The sequence below is a fragment of the Stenella coeruleoalba genome, assembly GCF_951394435.1.
Source record: "Stenella coeruleoalba genome assembly, chromosome: 3".
Taxonomy (NCBI): domain Eukaryota; kingdom Metazoa; phylum Chordata; class Mammalia; order Artiodactyla; family Delphinidae; genus Stenella; species Stenella coeruleoalba.
The window spans coordinates 162,729,611-162,753,545 of NC_137148.1; the positions used below are offsets into that span (position 1 = coordinate 162,729,611).

The following is a 23,935-nucleotide window of genomic DNA, read 5'->3' on the forward strand; positions in this document are numbered from 1 at the left end:
CTGCGCTCCCAATGCAGGGGGCCCAGGTTCGATCCCTGGTCACGGAACTAGATCCCACATGCCGCAACTAAGAGTTTGTGTGCTGCAACTAAAGGTCCCACATGCGGCAACGAAGATCTCATGTGCTGCAATTAAGACCCAGCACAGCCAAATTAATTAATTAATATTTTAAAAGAAGAAAAAAATGAACCTCAACCCCAACCTCACACCACATACAAAAATTAACTCAAAGTGGCTCATAGATCTCAATGCAAAAGCTAAAGCCATAGGACTTTTAAAAGAAAACCTAGAAAATCTCTACAAGCTGGGCTCAGCAAATATTGACAAAAAGCACATGGAATGGAAGAAAAAAAACTGACAAATTGGACTGCATCAAATTTTAAATGTCTGCTCTTTGAAAGACATCATTAAGAAAATGAAAAGTGAGCCACAGAGTGGGAACTACATTCACAATATACCTATACGACAAAGGACTTGTCCCCAGAATACATGAAAAATGGGCACAGAACAAGGCTGCTGTGGGTAAACAGTGGACTAACCCCATTGCCAGCACACAATCAGTGCTCAGGAATGTCAGCAGTGGTGACTCTCACACCCGGGCCAGGAAGTCACCCCAGCCGGCCCACAGTCCCCCTGGCCAACCTTCAGGCCAGCTTCCCAGCCTGAAGTCAAGGAGACTGAGGAAAGAGGGGGTATCCTGCCTGAGATGCAGGTCTCCCGAGCCTGGCCAACCCATGGTCCCCGCCCCAGCACCTTCCATGGAGCCCCCTTCCTGTCTGAGGACAAGGTAGAAACCTAAGGGGGCTGAATGGTGGAGAGGAGAAGCAGGTCCAAGCCACCCCAATTTATGCCCTGAGAGTAATCCAGGTGGCCCAGCAACGGCCTGGAGCAGGCAGGGCAAAGATCTAGTTTCCAGGCCTGATGGCCACCTTCTGCTGGGTGGCTGTGGCCAGTTGCTTCTACTCCTGGACTGTAAGGGATGGGGGCAGGCCGAACACTTGTGTAGTCTATCTCAGAGACAGCAGCAGTGAGAGGAACTCAGGTTAATAAAGGCCCAAACACTGGCTCTGGCTGTCCTGGTTGTGACGGTGGGCAACATTTTGGAAAGAAGCTCCAACAGCCCTGGGTTGTAGGGAAAAGGAGATGGGATGGAGCTCCCAACCCCTCCCCATAGCCCCCAAGGCCCTGCAGGGTCCAGCTCTGCTGACCACCCACCTTTATCAACTTTGAACAGACGAGGTTCCATGCTGCTCCAAGGCCTTTGCACTGGCTATGTTGCTGCCCAGACATGGGGCTGTCCTCTTGCTGCACAGCCAGACCCCTGTGGTCACTGAGGGCTCAGCAGAGTCCCCAGTTAGGTCCCATCAAGGTCCCCAATTTCAGAAGAGGCAACAGAGTCAAGAGAGGTGGGGTAAGGAGCATAGCTAGCTGTGAACCCCCACAGAGTCTGACCAGGGACCCTGAGCATAATGCCCCGCTATTCCAGGTCTCAGTGTCCCCATTGGTAAAGATGGTCTGCTGTGATCTGAGAGCAGACAACCCCCACTCTAGTCCTGGCTTGGCCATATCCACGGTCCTGTGTGACCCTGGACAAGGCACAGGCTGTCTCTGGCTCAGCCCCAAGGGATGGTGGAAGAAGGCTCCAGAGCCAGCAGGGTGCGGGGTGGGAGGCTTTATTTCACTGTGTGTTGGGGGGTGGGGGGTGGGGTACCTGGACAGAGGGCAGCAGGCGGGGCAGGAGGAGTTGGCGCTTGGACAGGGAATGGGTGGGGGAAGGGCTGCCCCCAGGCCTGTTGGGAAGGAGAAACTGAGGCTGGACCCTGTTGGGACCTAACCCAAGGGGTGGGGTCAGGGGTGGGAATTGGGTCTGGAGGAATGAGGGCCCCCTTGCTCCGGGCTGGACGTGGGGCCCGGGCCCTGCCTCACTTTCCTCCTATAGGGCTCAGTCCCTCCTGCTCGCTGGGCCACACGACCCCCAAACCTCACTGCCCCCGCCCCAGAGGAGGGGGCTAGGCCAGTTAGGGCAGTGGACAGGGAGCCTGGGGGAGTTAGGGAGCACAGGGTGGGGTCCACGGTGAGTGGAGGGGATGGCGGCCACCTGGGTGGTCAGTTCCTGGCAGCGATGACCACAGAGAGTGCCACGCCCCCCAGGGCGACAGCAGTTGCCCCAAACAGCCACTTCCATGGGATGGACTGTGGATAAAGGAGAGGGAAGAGGAGGCTAGACAGTGGTCAAGACGGATGTCTTGCACTTCAGCTAGCAACAGGCCCCAAAAAGGCCTCCCAGGAAACCACTGCCTGACAATGCCTTGCCTGCCTCTTGGAAAACTCCTACTCATGCATCAAAACTCAAGCCAAATGTCCCCTCCTCTGGTACACCTCCCCTTCCCCTCTGGATGAGCCCCACCCTGAGCCCTCCAGATTGTGTTCTATCTTCTGCTTTAGTCCTGGTCACACAGCACTGGGCTTCTCTGTGTCCCCAGCATGGTCCACAACACCCCAGTTCATGAAGACATCGATGTTTGCAAAATGAAGAAACTCCCTCTGCATGGCGTACCCTGCCCATAGCCCCTGCCCCTACTCTAGGAGCCTCCCTGTGCCCGCCGGCCCCAGCTCACCCAGGCACCCTTGCCAGGACACTTGGCAGGCAGCCGGCTGGGGTTGCCCAGCATCTTCCGGTACAGGGCGGTCTCAGTGCTCCGCTGGGCCGCGTGCTTCTTCACCAGCTTTGAGAGCTCTGCATGGATCGTCTGTGAGAGGGGGGTGTCTGTGAGAGCAGGTGGCAGCAGAAGCCAACGATCACTGCTAGCAGTCTGCCTTTCTGGGGCCCTGGGGCCCTTCGGGGCTGGAACCACTGGGACATGGGAATTCTGTCAGCTATTCTCTGGGCATCGGCGAAGTGAAGGCTGCTATCTCCATCCTCCTAGGAAGCCAGAAGATGGAGTGGAGCAAGGGTGGCCAGGAGAGAGGAAGGTTCTGGGAAGAAAGCTGAAGACACTGGCATTGGCCAGGCTGGCTAGTGCCCTTGGCCTCTGGGACCCCTGTTGGGGGTGAGTCCAGACTGCCTATGCAAGGGTCAATAAGGGCCTCAGCAGGTGGGCTGGGGCCCTTCAGCTACCTACCCCCTGCCACTTCCCAGGTAGAAACACCATAGGGAGAGCCACAGCAAGAAGGCTAAGGGGCAGGCCACAGGAAAAACTTCCCAGACAGGCCGGCACAGCAAATCTCAGGGTGCCCCCATTCTGCTCACCTTGTTGGAAGGTTCCAGCTTCAGGGCTGCTCTCAAGATGGGGATGGCCTCACTGTACTCGCCTTGCTGGGCCAACACCTGTGGGAGGAAGTGGGGCGTATATCATTCTGGACCCACGGTGGGCCACATTCTCCTTCAAGAGACCCTGCCCTGCCAGGCTCCTGGCCACCTGACTAGTCCCAAATGTATCTCTAGCAAGTGCCCCGGGGGTCCAGTCACCCGTACACTGCTCCCCTGAGCCCTTAGACTACATGAGCAGACCACCAGGCTTGGTGTCACTCCCCTAACCTGCTCCTTCTCCTGGGTGTCTGGCTCATCCTGTGCAGGAGACCCAGGTGCTGGTCTCTCCTCCTCCTTCACCACCTCGGCTGGCTCGAGAAGCCAAATGGATGCTGCCAAAGCTCTGGCCACATCGAATGATTCAGAGCCAGGCATGTGACTCAAGCCAGCCAGTGAGATCCAGCCTGAACTCTGCTGGTACCACTGAGAGGCCAGTTGCTAAGTGGAAGGGATGGAAGCCTGGAGCTTTTGGCAGAGCAGGAGGGAGCATCTTGGTCACCCTGAGAGAGGAGCCTGCCTGAGAGAGAAACGCGGCAGACAGACACAGCATCTGCACAGCATTTCTAAACACCTGGATCCAGCTGTGCCTGAAGCCATTACCCCTGACTTGGCAGTTCCACAAGTCGTTAATTCCTTTGGCTGAATCTATTTGAGTAGTTTTCCGTCACCTTCAACCAGCAGACCCAAACATGTATAAGGCTACATGAGCAGACAGTCTCACTCCCCACAAGATTCTAAACCCTTGAAAAACAGGGACAACATCTTTTCTCTACTCTCCGTTTCTATGCAGAACTCTACACACAAAAAGCACTTAAAAAATGCTGGCTGGCCTGCTCAGGCCTCTCATTAACACACTAGGTGACCCTGCGTTTGCTTGCACCTCAGTTTCCTTGGTTTACTGCTAAAAAATGCTGAAAGCACCCCCTATCCCAACAGGGTGAAGATGAACAGAGATGGGGACAAAAGCAATTAAAGTCAAATCCATTCAAGCCAAATTCACTCCTACATTCCACCAGCACTTACTCAGCACCTACTGTATGCCTGGCTCTGTTTGAAGGGCTAGAGATTTAGCAGTGAATGAGACATACAAAATCCCCACCTTCTGGTAAGGGAGATGGACAAGAGGCATGACACCTGGCCATGCTGACAGTGACACAGGAAACATGAAGGCAGGGCAGAGGGTCAGGGTGGGTGTTGTAGGGAGGACTTCCTGAGGAGGTGACATCAGAGCAAAGACTTGAAGGAGGTGAGAGAAGGACCCATAGGTGTATTTGGGGTATGAATATCTCAAGCAGAGAACACAGCCTGTGCAAAGGCACGGGGGTAGGAGCAGACCTGGCCCAGGCAACAAGTAGTGGAGAAGCTGAGCAGCATGCAAAAAAGCAAGAGTACACTGGAAGATGATGGCAGGAGGAAGACCAGATAGCTCAGAGCCTTAAAGGCTGAAATAAGAACCCGGCTTTTACTCTGAGGGAGATGGGAGTCACAAAGGGTTATATGCAAAGAACAGTTATCAATGGGCCAAAGGGCAGTGTTGGGGAGTAGAGGGAACCTAAGACCCAGGGTTCAAATCTGACCTCAGTCAGGGGACTTCCCTAGTGGTCCAGTGGTTAAGACTCCACGCTTCCAATGCAGGGGGAACGGGTTTGATCCCTGGTTGGGGAACTAAGATCTCACATGCCATGTAGTGCAGCCCACAAAAAAAAAAAAAAAAAATCTGGCCTCAGTCAATGAATTGCTGTGACCCAGGCCACACCCCTGCACCTGTCTGAGCCTCAGTTTCCCCATTTATACCCCAGAGAGCTTGGCTGACTGATACCTGTGCCTATCTCAAATCTAGGGTTTGGGACCAGCGCCACTGCTCTGAGGTCAGGGAGCCAGCCTGCCCGCCTGCTGCCTGTGAGCTGCAGCTCACCTTGCCCTTGCGGAAGAGCGCCTTGATGTTGTCGGGCTGGTGCTCGAGCACAAGGCTGCAGGAGCGCAGCGCTGCACGGTAGTGGTCCAGCTTCAGCTGTGAGGCTGCCAGGTTGTTCAGACACTTCACCTTCAGCTGCAGGAGCTCCTCCTCCTCCTCGAATGTCATGTCCACTGTTGGGGGACAGCACTCAACTACAGCCACTGTTACCACACCGCCAGCCACCCACAACCATCTGCAGAGGGATTATGTGACCCAGGCCTAGGCCCACCCCACTGCAGCTGGTACTGGAGGAGACTGGGGGGGAAGGGTCTCTGAGCGTCCCAGTCACAGGAAATGGGGGGTTTTCAAGATGCCAGTGCTGGGGCCTCTACCACCTACTCCCTGGGGGACCTCAGGCCTCTCTGGCCTCAGTTTCCCCGTCTCTAACATGGGCCAAGACCAGTGCCGTCCTCAGGGCACTCCCAAGGAGTCGACAAAAATGGAGCCTAAGTGAACGAGGGCCTGATCATGGATTGACAATATCTGCAGTCACCCACGTTCCAACATCTACCTGCACTCCATAACAGTCCACGGACCTGGGATATAAGTCTAGAAATATCTAAAGACTAGGCATAAACATCTATCTATATTCTAGAATTTTCTAGAACATTTTGAATCTGGGGCCCTCTGTGGCTTGAAGTTTCTAGCACTAGTGGGGATGGCTTTGCAGAGGAGGTGCTGGGATTCGACCTGGCGGTCACCTTTGGCACTAGAAGTGATGGCCTTGATGGCGAGGTCGTAGGAGTTGGCGGCCAGCACGAAGTCGGCCCGCTGGTAGTGAGCATTGCCACACTCCCGCTTCCGGTTGGCCAGGGCCACGCGTTCCTGCCCCGTGAGCATCTCCAGGTCAGGCCCATCCACGGCAGTCTTCAGGGTCACCTCCAGGCACAGGGCCGCGTGTGGGGGGATGTATGGGCTCCTGCTGGGGGATGGGGTGGGGACAGCACTCAGACCCAGCGGCCACCATGACTGAACCCCAGACACACTAGGTTCAGTGGGAACAGGCGGGAAAGGGCCGTCACCCCCTCCTCAGTAAAACACAAGGGAAGTTAACTCTTGCTACTCTTGAGCTCCGTGACTTGGTGCGGGTGTTCCCCTCCCGGAGCCCGTTTCCTTTTCTATAAAATGTGCACCTAGATAGGGTGAGATGGGGGAGCAACCGGTCCCACCCACTTCCTCACCCTCACAGGGACCCCTGCAGGCAGCAGGTACTCACCTGCCCTGGGGGCCGTAGCAGTACTTGGAATCAGCAGTGACCATAGCCGTCTCTCCCACGTCCATGAGCGGGACACTGAGATCCAGGGCCTGGGGTCGGGGAGGGGAGTGGCATGAGTTGAGTGGGTCCAGGTGCAGTACAGCAGTGCCCACCCACCCGGCCACCACCACCACCACCACCACCTCCCCTGCATCTCACCCCAGCCCCTCCCCACCCAGAACTGCCCAGGCCCTGCACCGTTCCCACCTGGATGACATCACAGTCACCCAGAGTGAACACCAGCTCCGGCTCCTCCTGTACCCGTGTGCCATTCTCCAACGAAGTCTGCAGCTGCACGGTGACCACCTGGCCCTTGGCCGGGCGGCTTGAGCCTGGTGGGCCTGGAACCAGCATCTTCTTCCTCAACAGCCCATTCCCTGCCATGGAGCAGGGACAAGCAGCCTGTCACTGAGCAGCTCAGATGGGCAGCTGCCCCCTGGGCACTCCCCCCTCCCCAGCCCTGCCTATCCTGGGGGTGGCACAGCACCAGGGCACAAGCTGAGTTTTCAGTGGCCACTCCGCCACTACTGGGCAGGTGACCCCATGCCTCTGGGCCTCAGTGTCCCCGGCTTGGACACTGGGCATGAAAGGATTGATTTGGGGACTGACGATACTGGCTCCAAGGATGGGCTCAGTGAACGCTGGCTGGTCTGTTATCTTAAGAAAACCAAGGTAGTTCCCCGGTGGCCTAATGGTTAGCATTCCGGGTCCGGGCTTTCACTACTGTGGCCCGGGTTCAATCCGTGGTCAGGTAACTGAGATCCCGCAAGCCAGGCGGCGTGGCCAAAAGAAGAAAAAAAAAAGAAAGTCAAGGTTCAGTGAGGGCAAAGGGCTGAGAAAAGCCATCCTGCCTACCACAATCAGGGCAGCAGGGATACCCAGTAATGAGACTCTGGAGCTACCCTCTCCTCCCTCCTCCGGTTCCAATCTCAGCCCTGTGACGTGTGGACCTCGATTTACCCAGCCATGAAATGGGGTGATCAGGGGGTATCCTGGTGACACCTAGTGAGTAGTTTGCTTGGTTAGCAGAGCACCTGTGATGCCAGGACTGTGTCCCGACCAAAGCACCACATCACTGAAGGACCTATAAGCAAAAGTAGCCCCCAACGCCCCCCTCCAGTGGCCGAAGAGACCACTATGTTCCCCTCCATACCCCAAACGATCTTAGGAATGGCCAAATGGCCACAGCCAACACCTACTGAGTACCAGGCATGGGGCCCCGTGCTCTCATGAATCCACTCAAGGAGCCCCCGCAATGATGACACCCACTGTCATGCCATGACAACTGCTGGGGCAATAGAGGGCTTACACCTATGGGGCACGTCAGACTGACATCACCTGCAGTCACCCATGTTCCAACAAGTACCTGTATTCCATAATATTCCACTGGTCTGGAAAATACTACCATGAGTCTGAGTAGACCCCAGTCTAAAGGTTAGGGGCAGAGAGATCTATTAATACTATGGAATATTCTAGAGTGTTCCAAATTTCTGCAGTGCTCCCCAACTTATACATGCCCCTGCATCCAGTTTGAGAACCAATGATCTAGTGGATGCCAAGAGACCCCTGTGTCTTGAGGTTTCTGGGCACTAATAGTGGATATGCTGGTAGGACCTCAACCAGGCACTGCCTCTCACCCAGGTAAACCCGGGGATGTAGAATCACAGCCCCTCTCAAGGCCTCAGTTTCCTTGTCTAGAAACCTGAATTCTGACTTCAGAAAGCAGCTGGCTCGAATATAAACAAACAGAGCCATCCTCATGCTCAGGCAGGGAGCAGGGCAGCTCTTAATATCATTAGAGAAGAGCTTCCCAAACTTTAATACAGCCAAGGAGGCTGTGCAACCTTGGACAAGTGCCTTCACCTCTCTGAGCCTGTTTCCCTATCTGTAAAACGGGGATATGGTAGGACTTACATCGTGGGGTTGCTGTGAGGATAAAATAAGATGATGCACAGGCCTGGCACAGAACCAATGCTCAGTAAATATCACCTGGTGTTATTTTTAGGCGCAGTAAGGTTTATATCTGTAGTGGAGGTGAAATCAGTACCAATTCGATTTTATCAGTACCAGTATTATTTGATACTACTGTATCATTAGCACTAATGATGGCAGTAATAACGTTTTACTATTATTTGTGTGGTCATTAGCATTATTTAGTGTATTAGATATCAGAACTAGTATCGCTGTGTTTATCTTCTAGAGTTGTTGTGATGGGGTACATGGGGGTGGCACATGTGTGGGTTCTCCTAGTTTCTTTCTTGCAGGACTTTTCTGAACAATTAGCACACTAATGAATACTATCAACCAGACACAGGGATGAACAAAATGGAATGTTCCACAGATCTATTTGACCTCAGGACACATTGTTCTGGGGACAGGCACTTGCCAGACAAATGCCAAGAAAAGTGGGGATTGGGAGCTGCCAGTGCCTGCTGTGCTGGCTGTGCGGCTCTGGGCAAGTGATTCAGCCTCTCTGAGCCCTGTTAACAGCTCTGCGAAAGCAAGTCATGGGGTGGGGAGGCAAGAAAAGGGCATAAACGTGAAGTGTCTCGAGCAACTGCCTGTGGCTGGCGATCAACGTGGTTACCACATGTTTTACTTCCAACCTCCTTCACAACAGAGATGGGGAAATGAGGCTCAGGGGGAGAGGGCCTAGGCCAAGGTCACTCCTGAACCTGAGCTGTCCAGGCCCTGTCGGCCAACCCGAGCCACCCCTGCTCCTTACCCAGGATGTCCAGCCACTCGTCCAGGGCTGGGGCGGGCTCAGGCTCTGGCTCCATGGCAGCCAGGAACTCTCGGGCCAGGGCCCCGGGCTGCTCGGCCTCCTCCTGTGAGGGCTGCCCTACATCCTCAAGTGGCGGCAGCTCACTCAGATCCTCCTCCTCCTCCTCCTCCTCCTCCTCGCCCTCTGCGTCTTCCACCCCGTCCAGCACTTCGAAGTCCTCAAGTGGTGGGACCCCAGCAGGTGGCGGGGCAGTGGGCTCAGGGTCCGCAGCAGAGGGCTCAGCACAGGATGCCATGCTGCTGGGGGGATGGGAATTGGCCCTGGTGGGGAGAATGGATGGGGGTAAGAATCCCACCAAGCCCCTCAAATCTCCTCTGCCTCCATTCTCCACACCGCCGATCACTTGCTGTGTGACTCAGGGGCTCCAGGCCTTAGTTTCCTCATCTACAGGGTGGGTAGAGTAACAACCCTGGTTTGTCCAAAGGACTTAACAACCCACTCATCAAGCCCTGGCATCAGGTTCAAACAGTGTTAGCTATTATTAACCATTATTTAATCTTTATAAACACCCCGGGGAAGTAGGGAACATTCCCCCTGCAGAAAAGGAAATTGAGGCCCAGAGTGGCAAAGCCATTTGCCCAAGGTCACAGAGCAAGCCAACCACAGGAGGCAGGATTTGAACCTAGGGCTTTATCTGCTTAAATGTCCAGAGCTGGTGCTGGGATTTTTTTCAGGGGGACAACCCCTGAGATCTTGGGGAGACTATTTTTTAGAGCCCAAGGGAAAAATAACTGAATCTTTACCAGAGCTCCCCACCTCCAGCTGTCCCTTCTCCTAAGGGGAGCCACCCAGAAACCCCAAGGCTTTCCTTCCATACACTGAACCTAATACCACCGCCCCCAACACCAGGGACCTTGACCCAAGCCATTCCTTGGGAGCCTTTTCTCCTCTCCTCAGGCCTTCTTACCACCTTCTCAAAGTAGTCTCCTTTGAGGAGGAGTGGTCGAGACCCCCACGGCTTCTTCCTTGGACCATCAAGAACTGTCCGCCTCCCCCAGGCCCCAAGCTCTGGCGGTGGTAGAGCCGTCATTCTAACCCACAGCATCCCCTCCCTAACCCTCACCTGCCTGCTCCTTCCGGGCTCGGGTCCCATTTTCTGAGACCCTCCCAGCCCCCACCCTCACAATCTCCTGCGCTCGCATAAATAGCCCTCCCCCCACCCCAAGCACCGACCCCAGCCCGGGCCAGCTTCCCCCACAGCTGGCCCGTCGCCCCTCAACACCTTGATATCCCCAGACGCCCCCCCTCCCCATCCCATAACACCCTACGCTCTCCAGACGCCCCCTGCACCGGCCTGGCCTACCGTCAACCTCCCACCCAAGTTCCCAACGCCCCACGCCTGTTTGACGCCACCAGTCTGGGGCTCCCGACCCCCCGCAACCCTCGGGCGCCCCCGGCCCTGCACGTCTCCGCCGGCAGCGCCCCCAGCCGCTGCCCTTGACCTTCCGTGGCCCCCACCCCCAGCTGCCCTCACCAGGCCGCGCCCTCTCCGGCACTCAGAACCCCCGCGCCCCCCGGCTCGCCTCCCCCGCGGCCCTTCACTCCGCCTAGCAGCCGCAGCCCCCGCCGCGCCGGCCCCGGACTAGCCCAGGTCCGGGCAGCGCTCTGGGCCAGCGCTACCCCGCCGGTGCCCCGGGACACGTGCCTCCGGCTCCGGGACCCCAGCCTGGGGTCCTGCGCCCCCCTCCCCGCCCCCAGCCGCGGCCGCCGCGCCTCGGGAACCAGGCTCTGGCACCCAGCACCGCCCTCACCGCGCCCATTGGACGCCGCCGCGGTGACTGCAGCGTCCATTGGTGCACGAGCACATCCGTCTCAGGCACAGGCACCGCCCCCTTCCTGCTTGCATCCGTGGGGCGTTCTTAAAGGGGCAGAGGCCGTCGCGCCAACCCCGGACGGAGGCGAGGGCGGAGGCGGAGGCGGGGGCGGGGGGCTGAAGATCCGAGTCAGTTCTCGGGTCAGTGCCGCGCATCTTGGCAAGACATACAACCCCTGTTTGAGCTTCATTCTGCTCATCTGTGAAATGGGGATAAACACCTCTATGCGCGCACTCTCACCTTGCGGGCTGTTGGGAGGACAACACTAAATGGTATTTCCTTAAGGAGCTCAGGCTTGCAGGTCAGGGCAGCCAGACTGCTGGATAACCCACTCTGAACCGCTAGTTACTTCTGTAGACCCGAGGCCCCGAGGGGGAGCGACGTGCCCAAGAGCACACAAAACCTCCGCCCCGCTACACCGCCCCTGCACCTGGTCTGTCTAATCCCGGGAGGGTGGCCTGGTGCATACTGGAGGAACTCAATAATGGCTAGGTTAACTGCTGAGAGAGCAGGGCCACTGGGAGGAGTCCCTCCTCCCTGCACCTTCTGCTAGAGCATGATAAGGTGCCCACGGCCCCAGGAGAAGGTGTCAGCATTGATTAGAAGGGTTTTTATGGCTCATGTTTTGAAAGAGGGGGCACTTACTCCTTTTCACTCTATTTTATTTTCTTCCCAGCAGTTACCCCCTTCCAGAATGATCTTGTTCATTCTTTTGCTTCCCCCCTTCCCCCCATCTTGCTCCAGCCTGGAAAGAATTTTGTCTGTTTTGTCCTCACCACCTCCTTGAATGATGCTTAAGGCCCTATGGGAGTTCAATAGATGAATGAATAATTGAATGAATTAATGAATAAATGAGCAGGACACTGGCTTTTGGAGGTAGCTAACACTGGAGAAGGTAACTGGCTTTTGGCGGTAACTTGTCAGATAGGTGCTCTGAGGTCACCTCCTACTGGAAGCCATCCCTGACCTCCCCATGGCAAGGCCAGGTGTCCTGATTGGCTGCAGTCTTGGTAAAATGAACCTCCACTTCATAACTGATTCACTTGTGTCTGTGCCGTCAGTTGACTTTTGCCTCACCCGGTAGACTGGAAGACCCCCAAAATCTGAGAAGGGTACATTGTTTCTTATTGTTTTAGTCCTGAGGCCTACATACTGCATGGCACAAAACAGGGGGAGGTATTCAGGGAAATCATTGTGGAAAGAAGGAAGGAAGGAAGGCGGGGAGGAAGGAAGGCTGCCCAGTCAGAAGAGGTGGGGGCGGGGGGGAGGACTTCCCTGGTGGCGCAGTGGTTAAGAATCTGCCTGCCAATGCAGGGAACACAGGTTCGATCCCTGGTCCGGGAAGATCACACCTGCTGCGGAGCAACTAAGCCTGTGTGCCACAAATACTGAGCCTACGCTCTAGAGCCCGTGAGCCACAACTACTGACCCCGCGTGCTGCAACTACTGAAGCCTGTGCACCTAGAGCCCATGTTCCGCAACAAGAGAAGGCACAGCAATAAGAAGCCAATGCACCACAACGAAGAGTAGCCCCCGCTCACTGCAACTAGAGAAAGCCCACGCACAGCAATGAAGACCCAACACAGCCAAAAATCAATCAATCAATCAATAAAATTAAAAAAAAAAAAGAATCCGACTGCCAATGCAGGGAACATGGGTTCGAGCCCTGGTCTGGGAAGATTCCACATTCCACGGAGCAACTAAGCCCTGCACCACAACTACTGAGCCTGCGCTCTACAGCCCGTGAGCCACAACTACTGAGCCCATGTGCCACAACTACTGAAGCCCGCACGCCTAGAGCCCGTGGTCAGCAACGAGAGAAACCACCGCAATCAGAAGCCCGCGCCCTGCAACGAAGAGTAGCCCTGGCTCGCCGCAACTAGAGAAAGCCCACGCACAGCAGCAAAGACCCAACACAGCCAAGAAAATAAATAAATAAAATTTAAACAAAATAGAAAAGGAAAACATTTTGGACCAGCCAAGTCCCTTTTGGCTTCAATGTGCAGCCCCCTCCCCTTCCAGGACCCTCGTAATTGTTCCCTGGCTTCCAACAGAGCCCAAGAGACCCGTTGAAAAGCTTGGTTTCTCCAGTCTGGGCCTCTTCTGCTACAGCTTGGCAAAGCCATGCAGACAGAGCCACAGTTCTACTTTTCCCAGCAGCCGCCACCCAGGCTCTTCTCAGCACTGGCTGCTGTCTGGCTCATGGAGCTCCACAATTCTTAAAAGATCAAATCCACACTATGTGCTTTCCCACCATCCTGTCTTTGCTCCTGTGATCCCCTCAGTCCTGAATGATTGTCAGCACCTGCAAAACTCCTAATCCTACCTCAAAACTCCATCCAGATGTACCTGCTTCCTGGCCTTCAGAAGTCCTCAAACCCCACTCTGTAGGTTCCTCCAGCCTTGAGTCTCTCCTCCCTCTAACCCAACATTGTTCCCTTCAGGGCTGGGATTGTCTGTGTCAGACTCTCCTTCATCCTCCAAGGCTAGGCAGGGACTGAGTATTTTCTGGATTCTCAGAATATGGGCCAAACCCATATGACTAGAGGGTTTACTGAACCCATATGGCTAGAGGGTTTACTGAACAATTTTTAAAACTGTTGGTTGAACTATAAGAATGTATAAGATTCCTGATCATCGTTTACTTTTCAATGAATGAAGGCAGGAGGGTGTGAGAGTAATAATAGAGTTTACCCTCAGTTTACCAAGGGCTTACAATGGGCCAAACTCTGTTGTAAGGCAGCAGTCCCGAACCTTTTTGGCACCAGGGACTGGTTTCGTGGAAGACAATTTTTCCACGGATGGGGGTGGGGTGGGGCAATGGTTCAGGCTGTAATGCCAGCAATGGTTCAGGTGCTAATGTGAGTGATGGGGAGTGATGGCGAGTGGCAGATGAAGCTTTGCTTGGTCACCCGTCGCCCACCTCCGGCTGTTCAGCCTGTTTCCTAATAGGCCGAGGACAGGTACTGGTCCACAGCCCGGGGTTGGGGACCCCTCTTGTAAGGAATTAACCTGCATGATTTCTTAAGGTTAAGCCACTTGCTCAAGGCTACCCAGCTAGGATGTGACAGCTGAAATTAGAACTCAGATATGCCAATTCCAGGGCTCTCAAAGAGTCTTCCATGTGCCCAAGGGTATGTGTGTATCTCTCAAGCTCTTAGCAACCTTAAGAGGCAGATGCTAGGTTCACCCAGACTCACAGTTAACAAACTGAGACACAGAAAAATCAGACATATAATATATAACATACATTTCATAAGACCCCAGAAACTAATGATAATTGCTAACACTTATCAAGCAATTACTATTTGTCCCATTTTGTTCATGCATTTAACTTGGGTTATCTCACTTTACGCATCCTCATCTCAGTATGAACTCATGGTTTTCAGTAGAGACACAAGGGAACAGATACAGAACTAAAAATAGATGTGTATGTGTATATGCATGGGTTAGTAGACATACATGTATTTCCTAGCTCTGACTGCTGAGAGGGTCTCTAAGCAATAATACGTGGGTAGCAGTGAGCACACCCAGCACCCAGATCTTGGTCTCTAAATACCATTCTCCAAGAAGCAGAACCAGGCTCCTTGGAGAAATGGCTGATTCCAGGGATATTCCAAAGCAAGCACAGAACATCTTGTGATGCCAAAAGTAAGGACGTACTCACAGAAACATGGAGACATATTAAAAAGACATAGGAGCTAAATTAAAGGGGCAGTAAAATAAATAATATAGAAATTAATTATAAGGCACAGAATAAAATAAATACTCATGACTCCATAGTGATATAAATACTTGAATACATAATTGAGAAGAATGGACAGCTCTTGTTTACAACAGAATTCCAATTAATAATTAAATTAAAAATCACCATTATGCAAACACATAGTAAGTAATCATTATTGCTGCCAAGAGCCATGAATGGATGCTAAAACTAAAGGGTGAAAAATATGTAAACAACAACAAAAAAAACCCAAGACCAAAACACCAATGGTATTTACATGGTCTCTTAAGTATCCCCCCATAGAATACTTATTAATTGCAAAGGAAAATAGTAACTTGACAGTTGAGAAGCTGGTAGACACTGCCTTAAGCAAGTAATCAAAGTTAACGTCACCAACAATGAGACATATCAACATCCCAGTGTCTCCTGATATGATGTATTGAGAAGGAAACATCACTTTCGTGGGATTCTTTCCCAAGCTGCTCAACTTCAGACTAATCATGAGGAAATATTGAACAAACCCATAATGTTAGGTGTTCTACAAAACCAGTACTCTTCAAAGTATTAAGGTCATGAAAGATTAAGGAAGACAGGAATTGTCACAGAGTGGAAGAGACCAAGGAGACATGACTAAATGCAATGCAGGATCCTGGCCCAGAAAAAGGTTACCAAAAACGCAGCAGGGTGTTTGAACCCGAGTGAGTCTGATTCCCAGCCTGGAAAGCAGAACATTTGGGTCTGGATCCACCACAGCCCACTCGAGGATTACATGACCCTGTGGGAATGCTTGCCGCTCTCGGACCTCAGTCTTACTATCTATAAAATTGGTTGTTTCATCCTCCCTCCCCATTCCCCTCCCCCCTTCCGGGCTGCCTTGGAGCTCAGGCTTTGGAAACTACGCAGGCGCGAGAGAGACTGCTTGATTGGCTATTTGTTGTGATGCACCCGCAAATAGAAGCTGCATCTAAGCTCCACCCGTTCCTGCCGCGCCTCCACGCACGCAAGTCAGCCCAGGGCACGTCGCCGCCACGCGCGCTCGCACGCATGGTGCGTGGTGACGTCGCGGCGGCGCGAGCGCCATCCCGGAAGCGCGAGCAAGGCCGCCAGATGTGCAGGTGCTGCTGCCACCGACGCCGGGGCCGAGTTCGGGGTGGGGCTGGGGACGCAGGGGCCTCTGGGGAGCCGGGCCGGGTCGGGCGCGGTTCTCGGGTTGTAGCGGGGTGGGGCGCGCCGCTGGCAACATCTGGGCACCCCTCCTGCGCACAGGTCTCAGTTTCCCCGTCTGCGCGGTGGACGCGCGGGCGGCGCCATGGGCCGAGTCTGGATCCGAGGCGCGGGAGTTGGGGCAGCCTGTGTTCAGGCTGTGCCGTGTCTCCCGGAATCGGGCGTTGACCTGCTTGGGCCTCAGTTTCCCGCTTCACAGGGGCGGGGCATGAGGGGATTTGTGAACCCCGCCCCGCCTCGCGGGTTTTGCTGAGCTTGGGCAGCCAAATTAAATTCTGTTAAATGACTTGGGTGGAGTTGCGGCGCCTTTCCGTATTGGTGTGTGACCTGAGCCCACCCCTGGGAGCCTTTGGTGCCCTCGGAGATGCCCTTGTAGGGGAGACTGAGGATTAAATGAAGTGCTATATAAGTGTTTGTTCTGTATTCTTGGAAGCACTAGGGAGGCCCTCATTAGAATACTGATTCCCGGGCCCTGTCCTAGGATTTCTTCACACTCCACTTGGAGAAACTGACTGCTCCGAGCCCAGCACCTCTTAGCACTATTGGTTTTAGTCCCCACAGACAGCATTGTGAGATTCAGATTCTTTGTTATACCTATTTTCTGGGTGAGAAAATGGATCTAGGAAGTGAGGTGACTCTCCCAAGGTCACACAGTCTCCCTCTCTGCGTGTGTCCCCCATAAATATATTTGGAGCAAGGATCAGAGCCCATGCTGGGTCATTTCCACTCTGTATGTGTATGTTAGTCAGGGAAGGCTTCCTGTGAGAGGCAGCTGGTGGGGGAGTGTGCCTTGAATCCCTCAGCCCTCACATCTGGGAGCCAGAGACAGGAAAGAGCCCATCTTTGTAGCAGAACCATTTCCCACAGGTCCAAATCCTGCACCTGCCAGGCTCTAGCTGTGGGCTTCCCGCCACATTCTGTCCTTTGAGAGCCCAAGTGTCCTCTTTATACATGATCTTCTTTGGAAATGTGGAGGGTGTGGGTGTCCATGCCTGGCACATAGAAGGAGCTCAAACATGGTGATTGGGGAGGTGGTGGATTTCGTCAGGTGTGGCAGTTTATCTCCAGAAGGCACGTAATGGCTGCAAACTGATAGCCAGATTCTGGGCATAAATAGATACGTACTCTTGGCCTCTATGGTGTTGGGGTAAGAAAAATATTAGTTGCTAACATTTGTAAATGAGGCGATTTCACAGGAAAAAGAAATCCATTATTTCAGGTTTATTTCTGGAAACAATCAGAAGTCTGGCAGGAATCAGGTGCTGCAAGAAGCAGCTGTCCTGTCACAGGTAGCTACTGAACGTCAGAGTCACATATTTGTGGATCCTGTGGTCTGTGGGTGTTTGAGTTGTGACCCATGTTCACTGGCTGTGTGACAACTGCCTAGTTCCTCAGTCTCTGAGCCTCAATTTTCTCATGTATGAATAAGGATGGTAACAATTGCCAGGGTTTGAAATCGGTGTCTTGTTTAGTATACAGTAGGTGCTCAATAAAGAGGAGGGTAGTTAAGTGGGCTCTGAAAGCCCTTCCTGATCCTGTGTGTGAACCTTAACCAATTGCAAGTGGGCCTTTCAGTCGGCGATTAAACGTGCAGACCACAGAGCCAAGCTATGTCAGGATTCTGGGTTTTTCCTGAACCTCCTTAGGAGGGTCAGTGCTGAAGCTGTGGTCCCTCCTGCCCTAGCATGGTCCAGGAAGTCCCCACCTGCTGGGATAGCATCTGTGTGCCAGGGAAGCTGGGAGCCAAGAGCCACAGAGCCATCTGGGTTGCTGGGGCCCACAGCCTGGCTGTCAGTGCCTGAAATTCTTGGCTTTAACTTGCTGATATAAGTCTAGCTTCAGAGCTGAGTTTGAAAGGTTCCGTTTGCCTTCATAAAACTAAATTCAGGCAATCCCTTGCTGTGAACAAGGTTCTGGGCTGGGCTCTGGAGACAGAGCAGCGAGCAAGAAAGAACACACGCCTCTGTTCTATTGGAGCTAATATTGCTGTGGGGGTGACAGGCAAAAGGGTTAACTGATAACTAAGATAATTTCAGGAAGCGATGAGACAGTGGAGCAATTAAAAAAAGGTGAAGTGATGAGTGACCAGAATAGGGGTAGTCATCAAAGACCTCTTGGGAGAAAAGGCATTGGAGGGGGTGATGATTTGAGGGGGCAGCCAGGAGGAGGGGGCAGGTCTATGCAGGAGGAAGGTGCCTGTAGCTTTGGGCACGTGGAGAGGGGCAGGTGTGGAGGTGGGAGGGGTGATGGGATTGTGATGTGCTTGGGTGCAAGTTATAAATAGGAACTCCTGTGGCTCTCGAAACACCCCCGAGTTCCTGGCATGACAAAGCTGAGGCTCAGGTGGCATGACCCACTTACGGACAGGTGGCCTGTGGGGTTCCCAGCCCCCCATCCCACCTCCCCCCACTTCCTAATGCAGACTGAAAACACTTTCTTCCCGCCTGTTTCAGGCAGCGGAGGAGGAGGAAGAGATGGACCCCCCGGACTCGGCCTCGAGGGTCTTCTGTAGCCGCATCCTGAGCATGGTGAATGCGGACGATGTCAACGCCATCATCCTGGCCCAGAAGAACATGTGAGTGGAAGCCAAGGGCCCTGGGCCCCCGGTATGGGAAGGAATCCACTTGCTGGCCAGCATTCTTGCCCTGCCCGCCTCTACCCCGGGCCCACACTGGTGATAAAATGAAGGAAATGAGCAAATCTGCTGGCTGGCTCCAAAGTAAATTCCTTCCTGGTCTGGAGGCGAGGCCTTGGCACAGGAAGCAGGGCTCTGGGACAGTTTCGCAGCTGCGGACAGTTTGGCGGGGACCACAGCAGCTCCTTTCCCGAGGCCTGGGGTGGGGAGACTTGAGGGGGATAAGGAAGGAACTGCTGGGGGATTTAAGGGAGCCAGTCGGCTCACTTCCTGTTGGGAACCTGTTCTCTCAGAGCCTAGGCTGTCTCTGTGGAGCACCCAGGGTCACTTGGAAGGGCTGTGAATGGCCTTTGCCCTCTTCGGGGCCTGGCACTGTGTCCACCATAGCCTCACCCTAATTCCGGCCTGCTCTGTGGGGAAGAAGGGCTGACACAACCTTCCGGGGGAAACATGGTCTCCTGGGGCTTTATTTTTGTGTCTTTAAGCCAAAGGCTCTTCCTTCCATTTACAACCCAGCACAGACCTGATACCTTACCTTTCTTGCCCTGTGACAGTGGTGCTGGATATGTCTGGGTCTCAGCATACCCATCTCCCTCCTAGGTCTTTAGTTCAGATTCAGACCTGACCCTGGGGAACTCCCAGGCCGAGGGGAGACAAAATCAGACTTGAACCTTCCTGGTCTCGGGGTGTCAGGGCTGGGCAAGAGAAAGAAGCTGGGGCTAGGGGAGTCAGAGTGTCAAAGAGTCTACTTGAGGGAGAGGGTTAAGGCTACATGAGAAGGGTACACTTGAGTAGGATTTTTGAGTAGGGTTTTGAAAGTTGAATAGGAGTTTGCTAGCTGGCTCAAACACCAGGTAGAGCTCCACAAGACAAGGGAATGGTCTACGCAAAGGTCATGGAGCAGGAAAGGGCCTAGCAGGATCAGTTGGCAGGGACCTGGAGGCTGAGCAGAGGAGTCGGTGCCCTTTTTCCGCCACCAGGCTGGACCGCTTTGAGAAGACAAACGAGATGCTGCTCAACTTCAACAACCTGTCAAGTGCCCGCCTGCAGCAGATGAGCGAGCGCTTTCTGCACCACACAAGGACCCTGGTGGAGATGAAACGGGACCTGGACAGCATCTTCCGCAGGATCAGGTGAGTGCTTGGCTCTCCAGTCTCTGCCTCCTGCTCTGAGCCTCTGAGCCTGAAAAGAGGGTTCCTCCTCTTTTCAATAAGGGCCGTCCTCTCCACATAGCAGGGCGGTGGGGAGATTCAGCTTGTTTTAGGAGGCTTCATTGCACACTTAGTATTAGAGAAGATCTGAAAATCTTGGAGTTTCTGAATTTAGATTTTATTCCTTTTTTGAAAATGCAACATAGTGCCAGACCCATAATGCAAAAGGCAGGCAGGAGCAGACAGTGAAAGGCTAGCCTTATGTCCCCCTTGGCCTCCACCCAGGACTTCTCTCAAGAGGAAAATGAGATTGCCAGGTTTTGCGGGTCCTTCTCAAGCTGGTTTCCATGAGGACAGAGAAAGACGGTGTCCAAGTCCCCAGCCACATAGAATGCTTGACACGGCCCCCGGAGCTCCTATCACCACTACTGCCGTTAACAACTGCTGCTGGGGCGCCGAGGCCTGGAACAAGCTGGCACTACAGCTGTATTTCTGGCTGACTGTGCCGCTTCTTCTTTTCCGGGGGCAGCCGCATCTGCTGGCAGAGCAGGTGCCACAGATTGAGGGCAACATGTTTCCTTGGAGCATGCTCTGTGCAGAAATCACAAGACAGGCCGGATAAATTCTTTATCAAAGCGTATCTTTTCTGGGGCATCTCACCAGGCTGGTTGCCCACGTGTGGTGTTGCAGGAGTGGGAGTAGAGTAGGAACCACAAGGGTTGACACCTTTTGTGTGTATCTGTGTCACTCAGGAAGGAGATAAGTGTGTCCACCCAGGCAGGGATGCAGCAGCAGTGGTACTTTGGGGGGGACAGTGCTGGCTGGCCATAGTCAAGGGTGAGAGACTGCTCTGAAGAGCCTTTTGTAATTCTTTGTAAACAGAACTGCGTTACTTCAGGTAAAAAGGAAAAACCAGGTTAAAAAGGGAAGCAGGTGCTTCTCTGTGAAGCTCAGTTTAGTGAGTGCCAGTGTTCGGTGTTTGGGGTGTGGATAGTCAACACTCCTGGCCCCCACAGACATCCTCACCCCGGGGATGGAGAGACAGGCTGGGACAAGTCACCCAGAGGCGTGCCTGTTGAGGCAAGGGGAAGGGAAGCTTCCTGGAAGGTTGTCCCGGTAGAAGAGGTTTAGACATGAGGCATTGCAGATAGAGGGCCCAGCCGGCACGCAGAGCCAGCACCAAGGACACGCAGAAGTTGGGTGACAGCTGGGTAGCTGCCATCCGTCCTGGGGGTGGGAGGTCCGCTGGCTGAGCGCCCAGTCCTACCTCCAGCCCTGGAGCAGAGTATGACAAGCAGTGACGGGGAGGTTCCTGGCCTGCACCGGGCCCAGCCTGCACACTCTGCAGGTTCAGCCCTGTGTGCCTTCCCTTCCCCTGCAGGACACTGAAAGGGAAGCTGGCCAGGCAGCACCCGGAGGCCTTCAGCCGTAAGTGTCACCCAGAGCTCCTACATCCCGCTTCTGGGCTCTGTGCCCTTGGATGCCAGGGCCCTCAGCCCAGGGCTGGCTTCTGGAAGGTCACCTCAAGGGCTGACACCAAGCCCGGGCCTTAGTGGGCAGTGGGTCCAGTAAGACCTGGGGCAGGGGCGGGAGTGCTGGCCTGATCTTCTTGGCAACCGGCGGAGCAGGTGTTGGGACTAGAGCCTCCTCCCTTGGGGGAGGTGACACGAGGGAATGTGGACAAGAATGATGACAGTCCTTAGCCCAGTGAATGTCACGTACCCCTACGAGCCAGGCTGTTACCCACAAACACCTATGAGGTGGGGACTGTGCCCAGAGGGGCAGTGACTTGTCAGAGGAAGCACAGCGTCCTCCATGCTGAGCTTCAGTTTACCCAGTCTGCAGAATGGGCCAACAGCTCCCCACTCCAGGGCCGCTGACAACCACAGGCATAAAGGCAATGCCATCATTCCCAGTTTATAGAGCAGGGAGCTGAGACACGGGCAGGTGAGGGGCCTGGCCCAGGTGACACAGTCAAGAGGGCAGAGCCAGGCTCAGACTTGCCCCCAGGGCCCGCGTAGGCCTAACCCCAGAGAACCTGCGTCTTTACCTTACCTCACCTTAAAGAGAGGCCTCTCACCTGCTTGGACCTCGGTTTCCTCATCTGTAAAATGAACTGAGTTATGTCCCATGGGGTGGGAGTAGCTGTCAGGGGTCCTGGGCCCAGTTAATCCCTCATCACAGTGCCTGGCATGGTGACTAAGCCAACTGCTGGGCCTCCTTCCCCCAGACATCCCGGAGGCGTCCCTCCTGGAAGACGAGGATGAAGACCCCATCCCGCCCAGCACCACAACAACCATTGCCACCTCGGAACAGAGCACAGGCTCATGTGACACCAGCCCCGACACAGTCTCGCCCTCCCTCAGCCCCGGCTTCGAGGACCTGTCCCACGTCCGGCCCGGCTCCCCTGCCATCAATGGCCACAGCCATACAGATGACGAGGAGACGCCGGGCGAGTAACCCTACTCCCAGGAGCTCGGATGGGTCTCAGGGCAGCAGCGGTGCCACTGCCCAGATGTCTGAGGTGGCAGTGGGTAACCCTGCCTTGAGACAGTCAGCTTTGCCACCCTACTCTGTCATTTGGGGCTCACTGGGGGACAAGGCTCCCTCCCTGGGGTATGGAAGTCCTGGGGATCTATCATTCCTCCTCCTCCCTCACTGAGAACATCTCTCTTCTGTAGACCCCTCTGCCAGGCCAGGGGATGACCAGTCCAGCTGGAGTCGGGTTGGGTGCAGAGCCAGGCCTGAGGTCTGCTCTGAGCAACACCTAAAGGTTCCCAGAGACCAGAGCCAGATGTCCTCTGCCCCAGCACCCTGGTCAGGACCTCCTCAAGGTGGCCAAGCACTGTCATGTCTGAGTTCACCCCAGCCCACCCCTGTGCCTACTAATTCTGGTCTCCTTGCCCCTTCCTTCAATGACAGTATTGAATACTTTCTCCAATCATTATCTCAAAGAGGTTTCTGAGACAGTTGTAGAAGCCTCAAGGCAGAGATTAGCCATCCCCTCAGCACTGAGCCTGGTTAGGCCCTGTTTCTCGGACCAGCGGTGTGGACCCTGAGGGCCCAGCAGGCTTCTCCTGGGGCCTCCATGGAGCAAGCCGAGCCACCTTGAAGAACAGAGTTAAGCAGAATATTTTTGTACCCGATGTTTACAGATGCTGTTGGGAAGTTATCAATAAAAAGACTCTGTTACTAAAAAGGGAAGGGTGCACCTAGCAGTGGCTTCCTTCCATCCTTGGGCCCAGCAGTCCAGAATGGGGGCAAGTGCTGGATGTGGGACAGGATGGTTATGGACAGCCAGGCACCACTGAGCTGGAAAGAAGTGGGCTGCTCTTCTTTGAGTGGGAGTCTCCAGTGGTGGCAACCATAATAACCCCACTTCCTGTCACCAACCAGGCCTTCAAATGTGCTATTCCCAGTGCCCACAACATTATTCCTTTACCTCCTTGAGTAACTCCTCCTCCAAATCTCAGCCCTAAGGTGGGCTCCTCAAAGAGCTGAGGGTCTCATTCCCCATCAGACACTCTCACAGAGTCCCCTCATCTTTGGAGCACTTAGAAATTGTGTTATTAAAGGCCTCTTCCCAGACTTTAGAGTGTCTGCTTTTGCCTGGTCCATAGGGGGCGCCGGGAAGTGTTCAAGGAAATAAGGTACGCTGCCAAACCCACAGGTAACTTCTCAGTTCTCACCGCTTTCCGGCGCCCAGCACTTTTTAGCCATCCTTGAGTCTCCTCCGTCTTATATCCTAAACAGACCCTGGGTCCCACCCCATTTCCTTGGGTGAATGCACCAGCCCCACCTGCTCTCCGTGCTCCTGTACGGACCCGCCCTTTAATCCATCTGTGCACAGCGGCCGGCCTCCAGTGGCTCCAACACGTTCGGCCCTTACGCCGCCTCCTGCCTCGACCCTTGCGTCTTGGACCTGCAGACCCTCTACTTAATGCCTCCACTTTAGCACAAAACAGTTTCCCCTACTCTGTTGAAATATTTCCGGAGCACCCGCTACGTGCGGGCAGTCTTCAGGCGGCCTGGAAACAGCGAGCAGAAACACCAGGAAAGGTGCGGCATTTCCTACGTGAC

General features: G+C 54.3%; 2 protein-coding genes across 3 annotated transcripts; one reads left to right on the top strand and one right to left on the bottom strand.

Moving 5' to 3' along the window:
* Nucleotides 1-1,663: 1,663 nt before the first annotated feature.
* Nucleotides 1,664-11,048, bottom strand: FKBP8 (FKBP prolyl isomerase 8). 2 transcript variants are annotated; one of them, XM_079918731.1, is made up of 9 exons: nucleotides 10,953-11,048; nucleotides 9,248-9,567; nucleotides 6,730-6,899; nucleotides 6,484-6,572; nucleotides 5,969-6,189; nucleotides 5,226-5,398; nucleotides 3,251-3,328; nucleotides 2,619-2,750; nucleotides 1,664-2,193 (listed from the first exon to the last, which is right to left on the bottom strand). In XM_079918731.1, the coding sequence occupies exons 2-9, from the start codon at nucleotides 9,540-9,542 to the stop codon at nucleotides 2,107-2,109; spliced, it is 1,245 nt and encodes a 414-aa protein (XP_079774857.1). In that variant the 5' UTR covers nucleotides 9,543-9,567; nucleotides 10,953-11,048; the 3' UTR covers nucleotides 1,664-2,106. The 2 variants fall into 2 exon arrangements, with proteins under 2 accessions (XP_079774857.1, XP_079774856.1); XM_079918730.1 differs by lacking the exon at nucleotides 10,953-11,048 and having other exon boundaries at nucleotides 5,969-6,186.
* A 4,568-nt stretch (nucleotides 11,049-15,616) lies between these two features.
* Nucleotides 15,617-23,933, top strand: KXD1 (KxDL motif containing 1). Its single transcript, XM_079917588.1, has 5 exons — nucleotides 15,617-15,960; nucleotides 18,523-18,644; nucleotides 19,685-19,837; nucleotides 21,237-21,283; nucleotides 22,086-23,933. Exons 2-5 carry the CDS (start codon nucleotides 18,544-18,546, stop codon nucleotides 22,313-22,315), a joined length of 531 nt encoding a protein of 176 aa, XP_079773714.1. The 5' UTR covers nucleotides 15,617-15,960; nucleotides 18,523-18,543; the 3' UTR covers nucleotides 22,316-23,933.
* The last annotated feature ends 2 nt before the right edge of the window (nucleotides 23,934-23,935 follow it).